Genomic DNA, 16642 nt, shown 5'->3' with positions numbered 1-16642 from the left:
TTGACCTACAGACCCCGGATGATGTCTTCTGACCTCTGAGAGGCGCGCGCACCTGCTACGGTCGGCTTGTTTACCAGTAATTTGCTACTGCTATGGTTCATCCACAACCTCAGAGTCGGACAAATATTCAGCCATGTTGCAAAAAACTAGCAGTAGCAAATTACAGGTAAACAAGCCGACCGTCGTGGTGCGCGCGCTGCTCAGAGGTCAGAAACATCATCCGGGGTCTGTAGGTCAATCTACAGACCCCGGATGACTGACTAATAGATTGATAGATAGATAGATAGTTTCTTTTTTAATCCCAAACTGGGAAATTTCTCTGTTGCAGCAGCAATGTACAGGCATTCGACCATACATAAATATAACAAAAGCTAAATAAATCAACAATAAAAATAGAGAACTAAAAAAAGAACAAAAAGTATACACAATATTAACAAAATTATAAGATAAGCGAATAAGTGAATTTTTATTTTTATTTTTTTTAAATGTTAAATTAGATTGCAATGCGGTGTACTGAATTTAGGTAAGATTAAAAATTTAACAGGTAACTCCGGACTCAACGGGGAATAGCACACATAACAAAGTACTGGTGAAATGAACGAGTTTAGCTGCAGATAATGTTATTTAGAGGCTGCGTTTCGATGTCCTGACCACTCCCGCTATATGGATATACACTGATCTAATTATCTCCTGAACAAGTGCAAATGAAACAAAAGTGATATTGGTGAGTAGACGATGATATTTTATGCTAGAAATAAGGTCCAGGTTGTAATGATCAGTTAAATAAAAATGTCATTTATTTCAAGTCATACATCTTTTAATTTCATTCTAACAAATAGGCCCAGCCTATGGGAAAGAACATTTTACACTAAATGTATCTAATATTGTGTTGTTCATATTTAAATCATTCATTATGTTTTGTTGGGAAAAAACGAGGATAAAATAAAAAATAAATAAAAAATTGCATATTAAATCCCAATCGCAATATTAGGGGGGAAAAAAATGCAATTAGATTATTCTCCCAAATCGTTCAGCCCTACCCGGGGGGCAATTTAAGGCACAAGTGAGCAGCTTAACGTGCAAGTATAGACATTTTAAGGTACAAAAAAAAAAAAAAAAAACAGATATAAAATACAAAGTATATACAAGTTACCATGCCATAAATGTTACGACTATCCAAAATATCCATGGAGAATGGAAACAGACTGTGTAAGTAACGTGACTAAAGTGCAGATGTAAACAGTAAACAATAGGGAATATGTATTTACAAGTTATAGCCGAGGTACAATGGGTAATAAATAAAAATAGCCAAGAGTCTCTGGTATGCGAGTATGGTGGTGTGGGGCGGGGGGGGGGGACTGTACTATGGCTGTGTGTGAGCTGGAGAAGAGTCAGAGAGAGAGAGAGAGAGAGAGAGAGAGAGAGAGAGAGAGAGAGAGAGAGAGAGTGGAGGAGTTGAGGAGGAGAATGGCTTTGGGGACGAAGGTGGCTTTTCTCCTCTGAGTTCAATAACTGAAAACCGCTTTCACATCAGAGTCTCCAAGGACCACAAAAGTCTCCAATAACCGGAAAACGTCGCTAGATTTGTCGCTAGTCGCTTTTGACAATAATAAGTCGCCAAGAGGATTTGAAAGTCGCTGGATTTAGCGAGAAAGTCGCCAAGTTGCGACACGGTGAACTGCAGTTTTTTGCACTTCTGCATTGGCTTCAATTTTCAGACCTGGGGTTTTGCCGCCTGGTTACTGTGCATAATGCGAACTGCCTGTATCGTATGGTATCGCCGTCATGTTGGTTAATAAACAGGGTTATCACTACTAACCCTGTGTCATTCCTGTAATCACGAAACACAGTCAATGGTTGTAACCCGGTCAACGTAACTTGTTTCAACCGAACTTCTCACAAGATAAATAAATGTATCTAGAATCAACTTCCATCAGCTCAGGGAAAAGATTCAGATCCTCCGTGAAGACTCACCTAAGAAGAGGAAGATGATGGTCCTTTGTGCCGAGGCTTCGAAGCGTCTGTCGCGTAATGGAGGGAGCGTTTCCGCGAAGCGCGTATCGAGCGTTGACCATAGACTGTATATACTATGGACAAACCCATCGAGACGTCACCCAGTGGATTCTGAATTCAAAAATGAAACCTGTAGTAAAAAAAAATAAAAAAAATAAATGAAGCCGGCCGTCTTCCCAGCACCCCAGCTCTCCGTGCTTGAGGCAAGTTCACCCGAAGCTATATAACACTCGAAATAATGATTTATGTCTTATTTTTAGTTATACTATACAAATAAGTAATAAATGTAGTAACTTGGTTAAATAGCTGTAGATTTTGTCGAGTGTTGCAGAACTGTCAAGTTATCGTAAAACATTAATCACGTCTACAGCTTCTACCAACGAACCTGAATCAAATGACTTCACATTTAAACTTTAAAGTTATATTTTTATTATTAAATTCATATTTTACACAACTTTAGTGGATCATGTTCCTTGAATATGTTTATTGTCGTTAATAAACAACGTTACGTGTGCTGGTTGCTGTTCAAAGTTCTTACCATAAATGACATCATGATCTGAAAAAGACAAGGTACATTTATATTTATTACAAGATGATTATCTTTCAGTAACTGGTAATGGCTACCCTTGATGTCTCCTTCATGCCTGCTACACATAACAGGAACTGTAGGTATCATCTGGCTTGATATTTGACTGCTGATATTACAGTGTCTTAAAAGGACAAACAACTTTTATTCAAAGACTGTCACTATATGTAGGCTACTGTTATTATTTATTTTTTATTTAACCCTTTAAATGTGACATAATAGTTTTGTTAACTTAAACGTTTTGACCTTCCATAGTTACAGTGTGTATAATTGGTGATGGCGTTGGGCCTCGAGAGCTGCAACCACCATGGGAAGCAACCTCAGTCTGCAGGATGTCTGCATCTGTTGGTTTGGCTGGGTGGACTGCAGTGGAAAGGCCTTCTTCCCTTTTTCTTCCCTCTTCTGTTGTATAACAAATATTTTTTAAATATCACATTAAAATCCTGTTTGTATTTGCACTCCCTTTGTTTTTCATGCTTACTGTAGATCTTTCACAAATGTCACTGTTAATCTGAAAGTTAAAAAATAACAGGCAATGGTGTTCAACACAGATAGAATACAGAATAAAAAAAAAAAAACTGTGTTAAAATGTCCACAATATTAACATTGAAAACTGATGAATGTCAGCAAGTCCAACATTTGTTGTTAATTTAAATTATATTTAGTCTTTTCTATTTTAATAACAAAAAAAAATGTTACCGTTACACAAGCAGTGGCTTAACAAGTTAGGATCAAATGCATTCAGGGAAACATCACTATTATAGACAACACATTTCCAAGTTGTTTAGTATGCTTTAATACACTACTCACAATAAGTTAGAGATATTGTGAGAGACTCAGTGGATGTCATACATATGGTGTTTGTTTCACGTCAGAGATTTTTGGGATAGGGAGGCAATTGTATTGGGGTGATAGACACACCTCATTTCGTGTTTTCCACGTAATGGTCTCACTGTGTACAGTGTGCCTTACATATTGGGGCCAATATCAAAAAATACTAAAAGACAACCCTTTTCAATGTGGCATTAATTTAAACATTCTGTGTGGGTATAAAAATCTGGTGTTGTCAGTAAGTCATTCCAAGTTCATCATTCAAACAGCCATGAACACACGACGTCACTTAATGGACGAGCAGCGCCACCTGGCCATAGCGCGCCTTCGGGTCGGTGGCAGGCAGTCAGATGTTGCTCGTGAACTTGGTATGTCTCAAAGTGTCATCAGCAGACTTGCATCAAGACACAGCAGGCCCGTTTACTAGATGTGAGGGGTACTAGGGTTTCCAGACAAACCATTCGCAACCTCCTCCACCGCTTTGGCTTGAATGCCAGACGACCGTTGCAGGTGATTCCACTGACACCAAGACACCGCCGTGAACGTTTGCAGTGGGCACAAGATCATGTGACCTTGACAATGCAGCAGTGGTCTACCGTCCTGTTCACTGATGAGTGTCGGGTCACCTTGCACAGAAATGATGGGCGTCAGCGTTGCTGGAGAAGGTGAGGTGAGCGATACGCCGAGGTCAACATGGTCCCCAGGGTTCGCTTTGGTGGAGGAGGTGCAACAGTCTGGGCAGGCATCACCAGTCAGCGCAAAACAGATTTGGTTATTGTAGATGGCGTAGTCACTGCACATTCTTATCTTAGAGACATCATAGAATCAGGGCCGGATCAGTAGCTACCCCAGGGGCCCCTGGGCACTGAAGTTCATGGGCCCCCTCCCCTCCCAAACACCCTCCAAAGTAGTAGAGTTGCTGCCCCACCAGACAGACTTACACCAGACAGACACACACGCAAAATGCTACACACCCTGGTCATTAAAGCCCACCTTAATTATTTGAACTCCCAGCCAATCTGACATGTCAAATCACACAGCTATTGGTCAAAAGATGAAACTAATCCAACTGAGCAAGGAGCAAGTATGCCTGACCAGTTCAATAAATCTCCAGCCATCTCCATCACAAACAGTAAGACAATGATAGAATGAATCAAATATAGTGTTCATTGAAAACAATCAGCCTACCTTATCAGGTCACACAGTCACATCAAATTATACTGTCTGTGAAGGTTCTCAGTCATCCAGGTCATGGTATATCCAAAAAAGGTTCAAAAAGGCAACTGGACTAGTAGAGTTTTTTGAGAAGACGTTTCACCACTCATCAGTAGCTTTTTCAGTTCTAGAGGACTGGTGGGAAGAAAAAACCTGAAAAAACTAATTAGCATAATTAGCATAACAAGCAAGTTTTTTCAGGAAGAGTTCCTATTTAAACCTCAGACTTCCCACCAGTCCTCTAGAACTGAAAAAGCTACTTGGATGAGTGGTGAAACGTCTTCTCAAAAAATCTACAAGTCCAGTTGCCTTTTTTGAACCTTTTTTGGATATCAAATTATACTACTCATTTCACAGACAGCATAATAGCTCTTACCTTTAGAAGTTTTTTTTTCGTGTGTTTTTCTTTGCGAAGTTGGAGATCAAGTCCTCAAAGCCCAGCTCCCTCACCAGCTCAGACAGTGAAGACGTGAGGAGGTCGCGTTACGTTGTTCAGTTTGGTGACCGGCGTAACGTTAGCTGCTGCTAGCTGAGGCTGAGCATCGCTGCTAGAGCAGGGCGAGCTAGCAATTAGGGTGACCAGATGTCCCGCTTTGTGCGGGACAGTCACGCATTTTCATTACTTTTCACACGTCCTGCAAATTGAGACGTTGTCCCGCATTGTTATTGACAGTCAGACTCCATGCGTGTTTTATAATCTGGCAAATTTATCAAATAGCTGTTTGGAGAAAGCAGTGAGGGCTGTCATCAGGGGGCGGGGCGGGCTGTTTGATCATGTCAATCAAAGTGGGACGCGGACGCAGGTTAAGGGCGCACCCACCAACAACAAACAATACAAATCAGATCAGAACGGCGAGAGACATGGAGGGAAGCCCAACCCGTACGACTGAGAAGAGGAAATGCAGCTATAATAAAGACTGGGAAACTATCGATCCCTGGGTGAAACCAGAGCAAGGCGAGTCTGGTAAAGTTTGCTGTGAAGTTTGCTTGAGTGATTTTTCCGTTTCACACGGAGGTGAATACGACGTGAAACGACACAGACGATGCGAGACAAAACGTGTTAGTCAACTTGGGAGCTTGGGAAAGTTGCATTTAAATAAGTTTATATATATATATATATATATATATATATATATATATATATATATATATTATAAAATATATTTAAGTTTTTATTTGCAGGCTGTTATGTGCTACTGAATCAATCAGATGGCAAAGCATAGTAATGTTATAAGCAAAGGGGCAGAATAGAAATGTTTATTTTTTCTGTTAGTTCTTTTAGGGTACCTTGATGCACTGGTATCTCACATTGTCCCACACTGTCCCACACAAACGTAGCCTTTGTCCCACATCTGGTGAATTGGGATCTGGTCACCCTATTACTGTCCAGTAACTGACAAATAAAACGGGCAATCGGGAGACTGAATTTTTGTAAACAACAATTTTTATCTCCTGATTGGGTACTAATCAAGCACAAGGGGCAAGTTTAAACTTCGGGGAGAAAAAAAAAAAAACAACTCGGATTGTGAAGGGCCCTTTTCTGCCCAAGGGCCCCTGGGCACGTGCCCAGATTGCCCATATGATAGATCCGGGCTTGCATAGAACCCATCATCATCCCCCAATTCTGCCAGCACACCCTCAACTTTCTGTTCATGGGTGATAATGCTCCACCACATTGTGCCAGAATTGTCACAGCTCAACTTCAGGAAGTCGGAGTGCATCATATGGTATGGCCAGCAATGTCCCCTGACCTCCTCTATGGGGATAGAGCACGTCTGGGACCAGCTGAAGCAGAGACTGGATGATCGTACCCTACCCCCACGTGACCTGGCAGAACTGTGTGTAGCACTTGTGGAAGAGTGGAACGCATTGCCTCAGAACAACATCATGAGGCTAGTGAGGAGCATGAGACGTCGCTGTCAAGCTGTCATCGCGGCAAATGGTGGAAACACCCGCTATTGACATTGTCAGTTTTTGTTATTTGGGGCTATCCTTGTTCATTCATTCATTCATTCATTTTGTTAACAACCAGAAACCGGTGCAGCTAGCTGCACAACAAATTCCTCAGCAAATAACAAGCAAATTTCAGGAGGAGTTCCTATTTAAACCTCAAACTTCCCACCAGTCCCCTAGAACTGAAGAAGCTACTCGGATGAGTGGTGAAACGTCTTCTCAAAAAAAGTCCAGTTGCCTTTTTTGAACCTTTGTTGGATATACCATGACCTGGATGACTGAGAACCTTCACAGACATCAAGTTACAATGGTTAGAAAGAATATGTAAAAATAAGTGTTGTGGTGACCCCTGGTGTCATCTCTGGGAGTTACCTCTGTTTGTCTCTTCTGCAGGGAGCTGCACCTGTGGAGCCCGGTGTGTCCAGGTTCCAAATAGTCCTACCTGTCTGATCAGTCTCTCTCTGATCTTCTTCCCAGACACTTCACAATCCTGTTTGGTTCTGTCCAAATTCACTAGATCCCAAACTGATCAAGTATCGGTGGGATGATCCACAGAGGCCCCTCCCCTCAAAGGCCCCCCCACTAACAACATCCTGTTCTCAGACACCACAGGACACCCACAGAAGGACCATGTCCATTCTCTGATGAGTCACCACAAGGCAGACCTGCACAATATTAGGAAGGTGGTCATAATGTTATGCCTGATCAGTGTTGAGAGCCTGACGTGAATCCTGATTGTCGGCACATTTGTTAAAACCAAGACCATTAGAATCAGGAGGTTTGATATGGCTTTGCAGGGAGGCAACAGTTTAAAGTGTTGATGTTGTTGCTTGTTGTTGAGTTTAGTTGTCAACATGTTCTTCTTTTTATTTTCTAGAATGAAGACAGAAACCTTCAAGGTCGACTCACATGAGAATGAATCTTGTAAATAAAGTTCAGTGACTCTTGAAGAGCAGCAGTTTGTGTATTCAAGTGTGAGCGTCTTAGTTTGTGATTCTGTTTTCATTCATGAGTCTGACCAGTCTGCAGCTTTGAGTCTGAAAATGAAAGAAGGCATGAAAGATGTGAGAAAAGCCTCATTATTTGCTTTGAAGCTGATGTTCTGGTGTTCATGAAGGAGTCTTCATCAGCTGGATGTCAGTGTGTCCACATGAAGTCTGCAGAGGCGTCACTAGATGGCGCACTAGTTCCAAAGTTCATCTCATCCACTGACCTCTAGTTGATGGTTGGATCCTTTGCTTCATCCATCTGTGTGTCAAACCTGATGTTTCTGTTCAATATGACCTGAGAAGAATATATGGTTTCTATATGTATTTGTCATCAGTGTATCTGTGAAGGTTCTCAGTCACGGTTTATCCAAAAGAGCTGAAACAAAGTCAACTGGACTGGTAGAGTTTCTAGAAGACGTTTCATCCAAGTAGCTTCTTCAGTTGTAAAAGACTGGTGGAGAGTTGGTGTTTCTATTTAATGCTCTGCTGGACATTCTTCTCTCTGATCCTCACACTGGTAGGAGATCATGTAGATCACTGTGTCAGATCAGGGAACCTTGATGCACCACCTCACATCATCTCCACTGTTTGGCTTTGTAGGAGCAAATAAGGTTATTAATATGAACATGATTATTAATTAGAAGAATTACTACAATAACAAAACAGCAAGTTCAGTCTCAAAGTATATTTATGACTTTTAATTTGAAAATCTGACTAATATTTAAATGATATCTATGATTAAAATTGATGATCAGTAGTAAGAGTTGGAGGATCTTGAGTTCTACACAGTACAGGTTCACTTCTGTCAACATTAAACAGACCAGCTTATAGAAATATTCAAAAATATTTATTTACAAGATTCAGGAAAATACAATCTATACATCTAATCTAAGAAAGAACACATTTAGTCTGGTCGAGAAGAAAAAGGATTGTCACAGGAGGTGTGGATGTATAAAAGACTTCAGATGGGAATTCGAAGTGTACAACATGTGTGGGGGCTGTTGCTGTTGGCCTACGACACTGGTGTAATAACAAGGAGGACAGGACAGTATCAGATATAAGATTTCTTTAAGCAAAGTTCAAATTTTTACAGTGTAAAAATACAGCAAAACATACACATTCAACAAAACACAAAATAAAAATCCTTCATTCAACACTGAACATTAACTTTTTCAACTAACTTTCTTATCGAGCAGCTGGACACAAACACTATCAACTTGTAGATGGGTGGGGCTAATGACTATCAGAACCGACATATCCGACATATTTCCATGGCCCAACACAAGAAATAAAGAAGAACTTAACGTGAGAGAGACTTTACAGCTTGTTCCAAAATCCGGATCATGTCTCCAAGTCAACAACCAGGTGTTCATGGTTCTGATCCAGCGGTAGCAGAGTCTCCAGCACCAACTGTGTTTAGTATAGGTGTGAATCTGGATTATCATTGTTCATGATTTGATTCAATTCGATATCCCGATGCGTTACATCCTCAGTTTTCCATTTTGTTGCACATGACCATGTTTTCATTAATGAATGCAAACAGTCAGATATAAACTCCCTTCTCAGTCTGAATAAAGCAGGCGATAGCATTTACAGCAATGAATACTAAAATAAGTTTAAATAATGCACTGTACTTCTTCGTACAGTAAAAATAAATGTGTAAACGTTAAATGAAAATAAACAGAGGCTGAGATAAACAAAAAATGCAAAAATTCCTGAATGTGCATATCATAGTGTTTACTTGTATCTCAGGTGATACAGGAAAATTTTCTCTTCTTTTAAACGTTCAGTGTTTGTTGTTGTTGTTCAGGTGAAGCCTTTAACCTGAGTGGACTCCATGGATTCTGTTTAGTGATTTTATCGTTAGTAGTATTGAATGATGATCTCCTACTACCACCTCACCAAACATCCACATTGTTTAGTCACATGATTCTTCTTCTTTTATTTTTGGCAGTTTTGACGCTAGCCAACTGCCACTCAATAAGAAAAGGAAGAAGACATTTTGACGCTACAGGGATGTGGTTTTGGTTTACGCCAGACCTAAAATAAAAACACTACAAAAGATCAGACTTGATTGAAGCCCAATACGATCCAGTACAATAATCCAGTGGTTCCCAAACTTTTCACAGCCCGTACCCCTTCAGACATTTGACCTCCAGCCATGTACCTCCTAGTCTCACACACTTCAGACTCCTCATCGCTGTCCGTGGCTATGCTAGCAGCTTTGCTAGCCACATCTGCACTGCTTCTAGCATCCTGGTCAAAGTTAGATATAGAAGTTGAGGAATAGCCTGGTTGTTGTCGCTGGTATGTGCATCTTCACCTGTGGGCTGACTGGTGGTAGCAGTTGAGGTTTGCGAAAAGGATCCTGGGTTGTTGAGGAAGGAGTTGTGGTCTGGCTGTGGGCTCTGCATTTCTTCTGTCAGTCAGTATCTCATTAAATCTCTGACAGTTCTCTGAAGAATCTGGGAAATTTTCTCCCTGCAGAAGAAGAAACACAAAAAGTAGGTGATGAAGTAGGAGAGTGATCTACAATGTAAACTGATCTGATATACAGTGAATGCTTCAGAATTCTCTACATTTCTGCATAAATAAATACTCAAAACATCTGGATTACAAGTCTTTAATCCAAAAGAAATGTTGTGGAAGGACCTGAAGCAAGCAGTTGATGTGAGGAAACCCACCAACATCTCAGAACTGAAGTGGTTCTGTTCTGAGGAATGGGCTAAAATTCCTCCAAGCTGCTGTTGACGACTGATCAGCAGTTACCAGAAACATTTAGTTACAAGGAGGTCACAGCAGATACTGGAAACAAGGAGGCACTTAGTTTTACAACTCAGATGATTTATTTACTTGAATAAATAAACACAAACACTAATATTTCTGCAGGACATGTGTGAAAATCCACTGATGGTTTCTGTCATTTTATGCAGAAATGTAGAAAATTCAAAGCAGAACTATATATACACTGAACAAAAATATAAACGCAACACATTTGAAAACCATCAGAAAACCAGTCAGTATCTGGTGTGACCACCATTTGCCTCACGCAGTGCAACACATCTCCTTCGCATAGAATTGATCAGGTTGTTGATTGTGGCCTGGGGAATGTTGGTCCACTCCTCTTCAATGGCTGTGAGAAGTTGCTGGATATTGGCAGGAACTGGAACGCGCTGTCGTATACGCCGATCCAGAGCATCCCAAACATGCTCAATGGGTGACATGTCTGGTGAGTATGCTGGCCATGCAAGAACTGGGATGTTTTCAGCTTCCAGGAATTGTGTACAGATCCTTGGAACATGGGGCCGTGCATTATCATGCTGCAACATGAGGTGATGGTCGTGGATGAACGGCACAACAATGGGCCTCAGGATCTCGTCACGGTATCTCTGTGCATTCACAATGCCATCAATAAAATGCACCCGTGTTCGTCGTCCATAACATACGCCTGCCCATACCATAACCCCACCGCCTCCATGGGCCACTCGATCCACAACATTGACATCAGAAAACCGCTCACCCACACGACACCACACACGCTGTCTGCCATCTGCAATGAACAGTGAAAACCGGGGTTCATCCGTGAAGAGAACACCTCTCCAACGTGCCAGACACCATCGAATGTGAGCATTTGCCCACTCAAGTCGGTTACGGCGACGAACTGGAGTCAGGTCGAGACCCCAATGAGGACGACGAGCATGCAGATGAGCTTCCCTGGGACGGTTTCTGACAGTTTGTGCAGAAATTCTTTGGTTGTGCAAACCGATTGTTGCAGCAGCTGTCCGAGTGGCTGGTCTCAGACGATCTTGGAGGTGAACATGCTGGATGTGGAGGTTCTGGGCTGGTGTGGTTACACGTGGTCTGCGGTTGTGAGGCCGGTTGGATGTACTGCCAAATTCTCTGAAACGCCTTTGGAGACGGCTTATGGTAGAGAAACGAACATTCAATTCACGGGCAACAGCTCTGGTAGACATTCCTGCTGTCAGCATGCCAATTGCACTCTCCCTCAAAACTTGTGACATCTGTGGCATTGTGCTGTGTGATAAAACTGAACATTTCAGAGTGGCCTTTTATTGTGGCCAGCCTAAGGCACACCTGTGAGGTGGGATGTTATCTCGGCAAAAGAGAAGTGCTCACTATCACAGATTTACACAGATTTGTGAACAATATTTGAGAGAAATGGTTATTTTGTGTTATATAGAAAATGTTTTAGATCTTTGAGTTCAGCTCATGAAAAATGGGAGCGAAAACAAAAGTGTTGCGTTTATATTTTTGTTCAGTGTAGATGCTGACTGCATACAGGCTATTTCCAATAAACTGATGTTAGCTAATGGATCTGACGCCTCCCATTAAGTGTCAGTGAGTCCAGCCAACATGAGGAGTTTACTTTGTGTGAACAAGTACTGACCTGATTGTGTTAGTTCACTTCAATACACTCTGGCTTTTGGTCCCCCTCTGCAAAGATACAGAGGTCAAGTTAAATTTCAACAAGCAAAACTTTACTTTGATAGAGGAGTAATCAGGGATGGCTCGATCCTATACTTAGGATCGGTATCGGCCAATATTCGTCAAAATTTCAGGATCGAACAATGAAAAAAAAACATTATAGCCCGTCCGATCCGATACCTAAGCCCAAATGCTCAACTTAACTTTGCGCGACATGCCGTAAACAGAGAGCAGCTGCTGCAAGCATGTAAACAGAACCTCGTGACAGTGAATTAGCCTAGAGCTCTTATCATGTCAGCTGTGTGGAGTTACTTTGCAGCAAGGAAGAGAAAAGTAAAACAGCCGAATGCAACTTGTGCAACGCGAGTGTCTCAAGGGGTGGCAGCAGCACTGGACGCAAGTGTTTGTGACAGTTATTTAAAGTTAGCAGTCACTTAAAGCAGCTATATGTCCTATAGCAGGGTGCCCATTACGTCGATCGCGATCGACCGGTGCGGGTAGATCACATGCCATTGAAAAAAATAAAATGTTTTAGATGTTAGTCTGGCTTAACAACTAACTGTTGCACCTCCAAAACAAACAGCAAGACAAACGTTCATCTTTACTTATTTTTACTTTATATTTACAACATACCCTCAGTGGCACAACTTCAACCACAACAACTCAACACTACCGTCTTTCTGAAAGAGACAGCGCTATTTTTGTAAAGGTGCAGTGTACCAATTTTTCTTGATAAAAATAAAAACAAAGATGGATAGAGCTTTTACTACTGTAGCAACAATTAATATGACTTAGGATAGGTAGATCACTTTGACTTGGTCATTGTAAAAGCAGCTCGCAAGCCAAAAAAGTGTGGGCACCCCTGTCCTATAGTCTTCAATGGAACATTGGAACTAAGTCCATTCTATATCTAGTTTGATATGGGTGTTTTACATACAGTTCAACCCCAGAGGTTACACGTGAAAGAAGAAACATTCAAGTTTGCAGTTTGCACTGATTTGAAGTTTAAATAAAGAGCTTATGGTTTGAGGCACATTGTGGGCTGTTTTATTTCTTCCCTTAGGGGAGCAGAATATTTGTTGCACAGTTTGACCATGGTGTTTTTAGATGTCAATATTAAGCAAAGTACATCTATACAAACTATATGTATCATAAACAACTTAACAGAGGAGAAAAGAAGGTATCGGATTGATATCGGTATCGGCAGATACTCTAAGTTGCAGTATCGGTATCGGACATGAAAAAGTTGTATCGAGCCATCCCTAGTAGTAATATATCAGACAAGGAAGCAAAGGCCCTGATAGATGACATGAGAGGCCACACAGACATGAAAGTAGGAAAAAGATTTCTAATCCTAAATCAGGAATCCAGTGACGAAGCTGAAGTGAGTCCAGAAATTAGAATACAGAGACGTCAGATGGGTCTAGATATGAGAAGATCTGAGCTGCTGTCAGACACCAGGAATGTAACTGTTGATGATTTGTCAAACAATATACTACTATAAAGAGGTGATCAATTATCAAGTGCACTGATTGTACAGTCTGAAAACTCCTGATCTGTGTGTATCTGCCAGTCTGTATGTGCATGCTTAGTAACTGCAGGAAACCTTTTCAAAAGTGAAAACCCTGAAAACTGTGAAGTTGAAGGATCAGATTTGTTAATTTGCAATAAAAATGTGCATAAAATATTAATATTCAGAATATTCAGGTATGTCTGCATTTGTCAAATTATGTTGCACATGTTTAAATTACTTGGAGATTGTGAGTGAATTAAAATACACATTTGTGAACACTATGAGACTAATTCACTCCATAGATTTGAATTTGGAAACTGCTGCAGAGAAACAGGAGTGGTCAAAGAAACCAGTTTGATATGATCTGAAAACATAAATGTGAGCTCTGCCGGATTAAAAAGACCTGGATGGATCATCTCAGGATCCTTTGACAACACTACAGAGGGTAGGGGCGTCATTATCCAAGTCTACCATAAAGAGAAGGCTTCATGAGAGCTCACCATGAGGTGGTAACTGTTCAGAAGCCTCAAGAAGAGAAAGACCAGAGGAGATTTTAACAAATAATGAGGAAACAGATCAAGTTCATCACTGTCCTTTTCTCAACACAACAGTATCATGTGACCTCAATCTGACTCACCATGATAGAGACCTGAGATCATTCTGCTGTAAAATCACTCATGTCTCTTAGAGAAATAACATTTACTGTCCTGAACAAAGTCTTTATCAACACAATTGTCCTTTAAAGAAAGTTACACATACAGGAATCTAATCCAGAGAAACAATGACAAACTATTTAGAATCAGTGCCACAAAAAATCTTAGAGACAAACGTATTCATTTAAAATGTAATCTAATCAGTGGAATTAAATAGAAACAGAGTTAATACCCGTCTTGTATTTGTCATTCACTTTCTTTTTTCTTCTCTTCAGCCAAAGATGCTTGATTCTGATGAAGCAGGCAGCCAGTGCAACAAGAACAACAATGACGATGACAGGTATTATAATGTGAATCAAACCTGTTGAACAAAGAAATAAAATACGTCACAACAACAACAACCATTAAAAGATGAGAGTTACATTTTTTAAATCAGTGTCAGAATGAATCTACGATGTCTTTGGTCTGGGTTGTCTAAACCTTCACTCTTCATTTCTCCGCAGGTCGTGGTCACATTGACTAGAAGAGTCTTATTCTCTGCAGGGTTGGCAGCCACACATCTGAATGAAGAGTTGAAGTCCTGCTTGTGTACAGAGAGAAGCAGAGAGACAGCAGAGCTGCTCTGGTTCAGGATCTCCTCGTCTTTGTACCACAACAGTGTGGTCTCTTCAGCTTGGTCCACAGAACACAGCAGGGAGCAGCTCTCAGAGCTCACACTCTGTGGTTCCACTTTAGGAGTTGAGACAGAGTCTGCAGAGGAAAGACATATGAAGACCACTGACTTTAGAAACTACACTTCTCTGACTTCCTTCCTCATGTTCATCAGGGAAAGTCAAGAGGGAAACGTTTTCAGATTGATGCTTAAATTAAATTAAAACAATCTCGAAGATTTTCATTTGACGGCTATGGACGCCGCACAGTCCGAGCTACATGAGGCGATTTTTTCTTGTTTACCTGAAATTTGCTACTGCTAGTTTTTTGCACTAGCGTATCATAACAAAATATTGGTGAAATGAACGAGTTTCATGGCAGATAATGTGTTATTTAGAGGCTGTGTTTCGGTGCCCCAGTCACTCCCACTACATGGATATATGTGGATCTAAATATCGTCCGAATGACATCAAAGTTATATGGATGAGTAAACGATGTATTTTCATTCATTCATTCATTCATTCATTCATCTTCTATAACTGCTTGTCCTGTGTGGGGTCTCGGGGTCTGCTGGAGCCTATCGCAGCTGTCAACGGGTGAGAGGCGGGGTCCACCCTGGACAGGTCTCCAGTCTATCACAGGGCTAACACAGAGAGACACTCACACCTACCCCAATTTAGAATTACCAATGAACCTAACCAGCATGTCTTTGGACGGTGGGAGGAAGCTGGAGAACCTGGAGAGAACCCACGCAGACACAGGGAGAACATGCAAACTCCACACAGAAAGGAACCAGCAAACAGAAAACTTACTAAAATATAAATGACAGCACCACTGCAGATAAACACCAGTATGTTAGCATACATGCTAACATACAGACACACTGAAAGCGTCCGTTTGCCAAATAACAGCATGTTTAAAACGGTATTAGCATGCTAGCTTAGCCCCGTAGTTAGCTGCACTCTCCACCGTATAGTAACCATAGTAACCACCACGTCCTGCTAGTCTCGTTTATACTACACGGTGAAAGTGAGTCCTCTGCGCAATACATTCACTGAACATAATACACGGATGTTAACAAGACAGTAATTTTAGCGATACAGTTACTAAACGTGAATCAAGTACTCTGCTTGAGTGGCAGTTCTCTCTGCACAACACCTTCATCAGGCAGAGGAGTGTGTTCAGTGGCAGGCTGCTGTCTCAATCCTGCTCCACCAACAGACTGAAGAACTCTTTCGTCCCCCTGGCCATCAGGCTGTACAACAGCTCTCAGTGATGGCAGGAGACACAATAGACAATGGACATATCTTTTTGCACCTACTTACTGGACACTTTGTCATTGCCATGTCTGTCTACCTCTGCTACATGTGGTGACTGTGACTGTGATTTTTTCCCATTTGTAGCTCTCATATTTATAAAAAAAAAAACAAAAACAAAAAACCTTCTACTTCTACTGGTCACTTTATATTTTTAACAGGTCACTTTATATTTTAACATAGTTTATAGTTGTATAAAACATTTTATTTCTAGTCATTTCTATTTTTTATATAGCTTTTGTATTGTATGTTCAATGTATAGAGAGCCGAAGTCCCGCCCCCTCTACTTCCGGGTTATGGGACCTATCTTTCGAAAAAATATGAACGGCAGTCTATGGCGAAAGATAAATTATTTTCTGGTCCCGATCGACTTGTGCCTTGGATTATACATATATTGTTTTTCAGAATAAAAAAATGATTTTACATGTCAAGAATGTTACAGTTTGTCGCAAGATAGTTAAGTAAAACGCTATGGG

General features: G+C 41.0%; 1 protein-coding gene across 1 annotated transcript in view; it reads right to left on the bottom strand.

Moving 5' to 3' along the window:
- Window positions 1-16642, bottom strand: part of LOC311506711 (SLAM family member 7-like) — a gene marked incomplete at both ends in the record, with an annotated part of 64372 nt that overhangs the window by 2964 nt on the left and 44766 nt on the right. The window contains 2 exons of the mRNA XM_084570780.1: window positions 14432-14560; window positions 14653-14949. Of these exons, the coding sequence (XP_084426906.1) occupies window positions 14432-14560; window positions 14653-14949 (426 nt within the window). The remainder of the gene's footprint in view (window positions 1-14431; window positions 14561-14652; window positions 14950-16642) is intronic.

Source organism: Chelon labrosus (genome assembly GCF_963514085.1).
Source record: "Chelon labrosus genome assembly, chromosome: 2".
NCBI lineage: Eukaryota > Metazoa > Chordata > Actinopteri > Mugiliformes > Mugilidae > Chelon > Chelon labrosus.
Note: the sequence above shows the minus strand (reverse complement) of the source record. Positions and strands in the feature narration are given on the sequence as shown.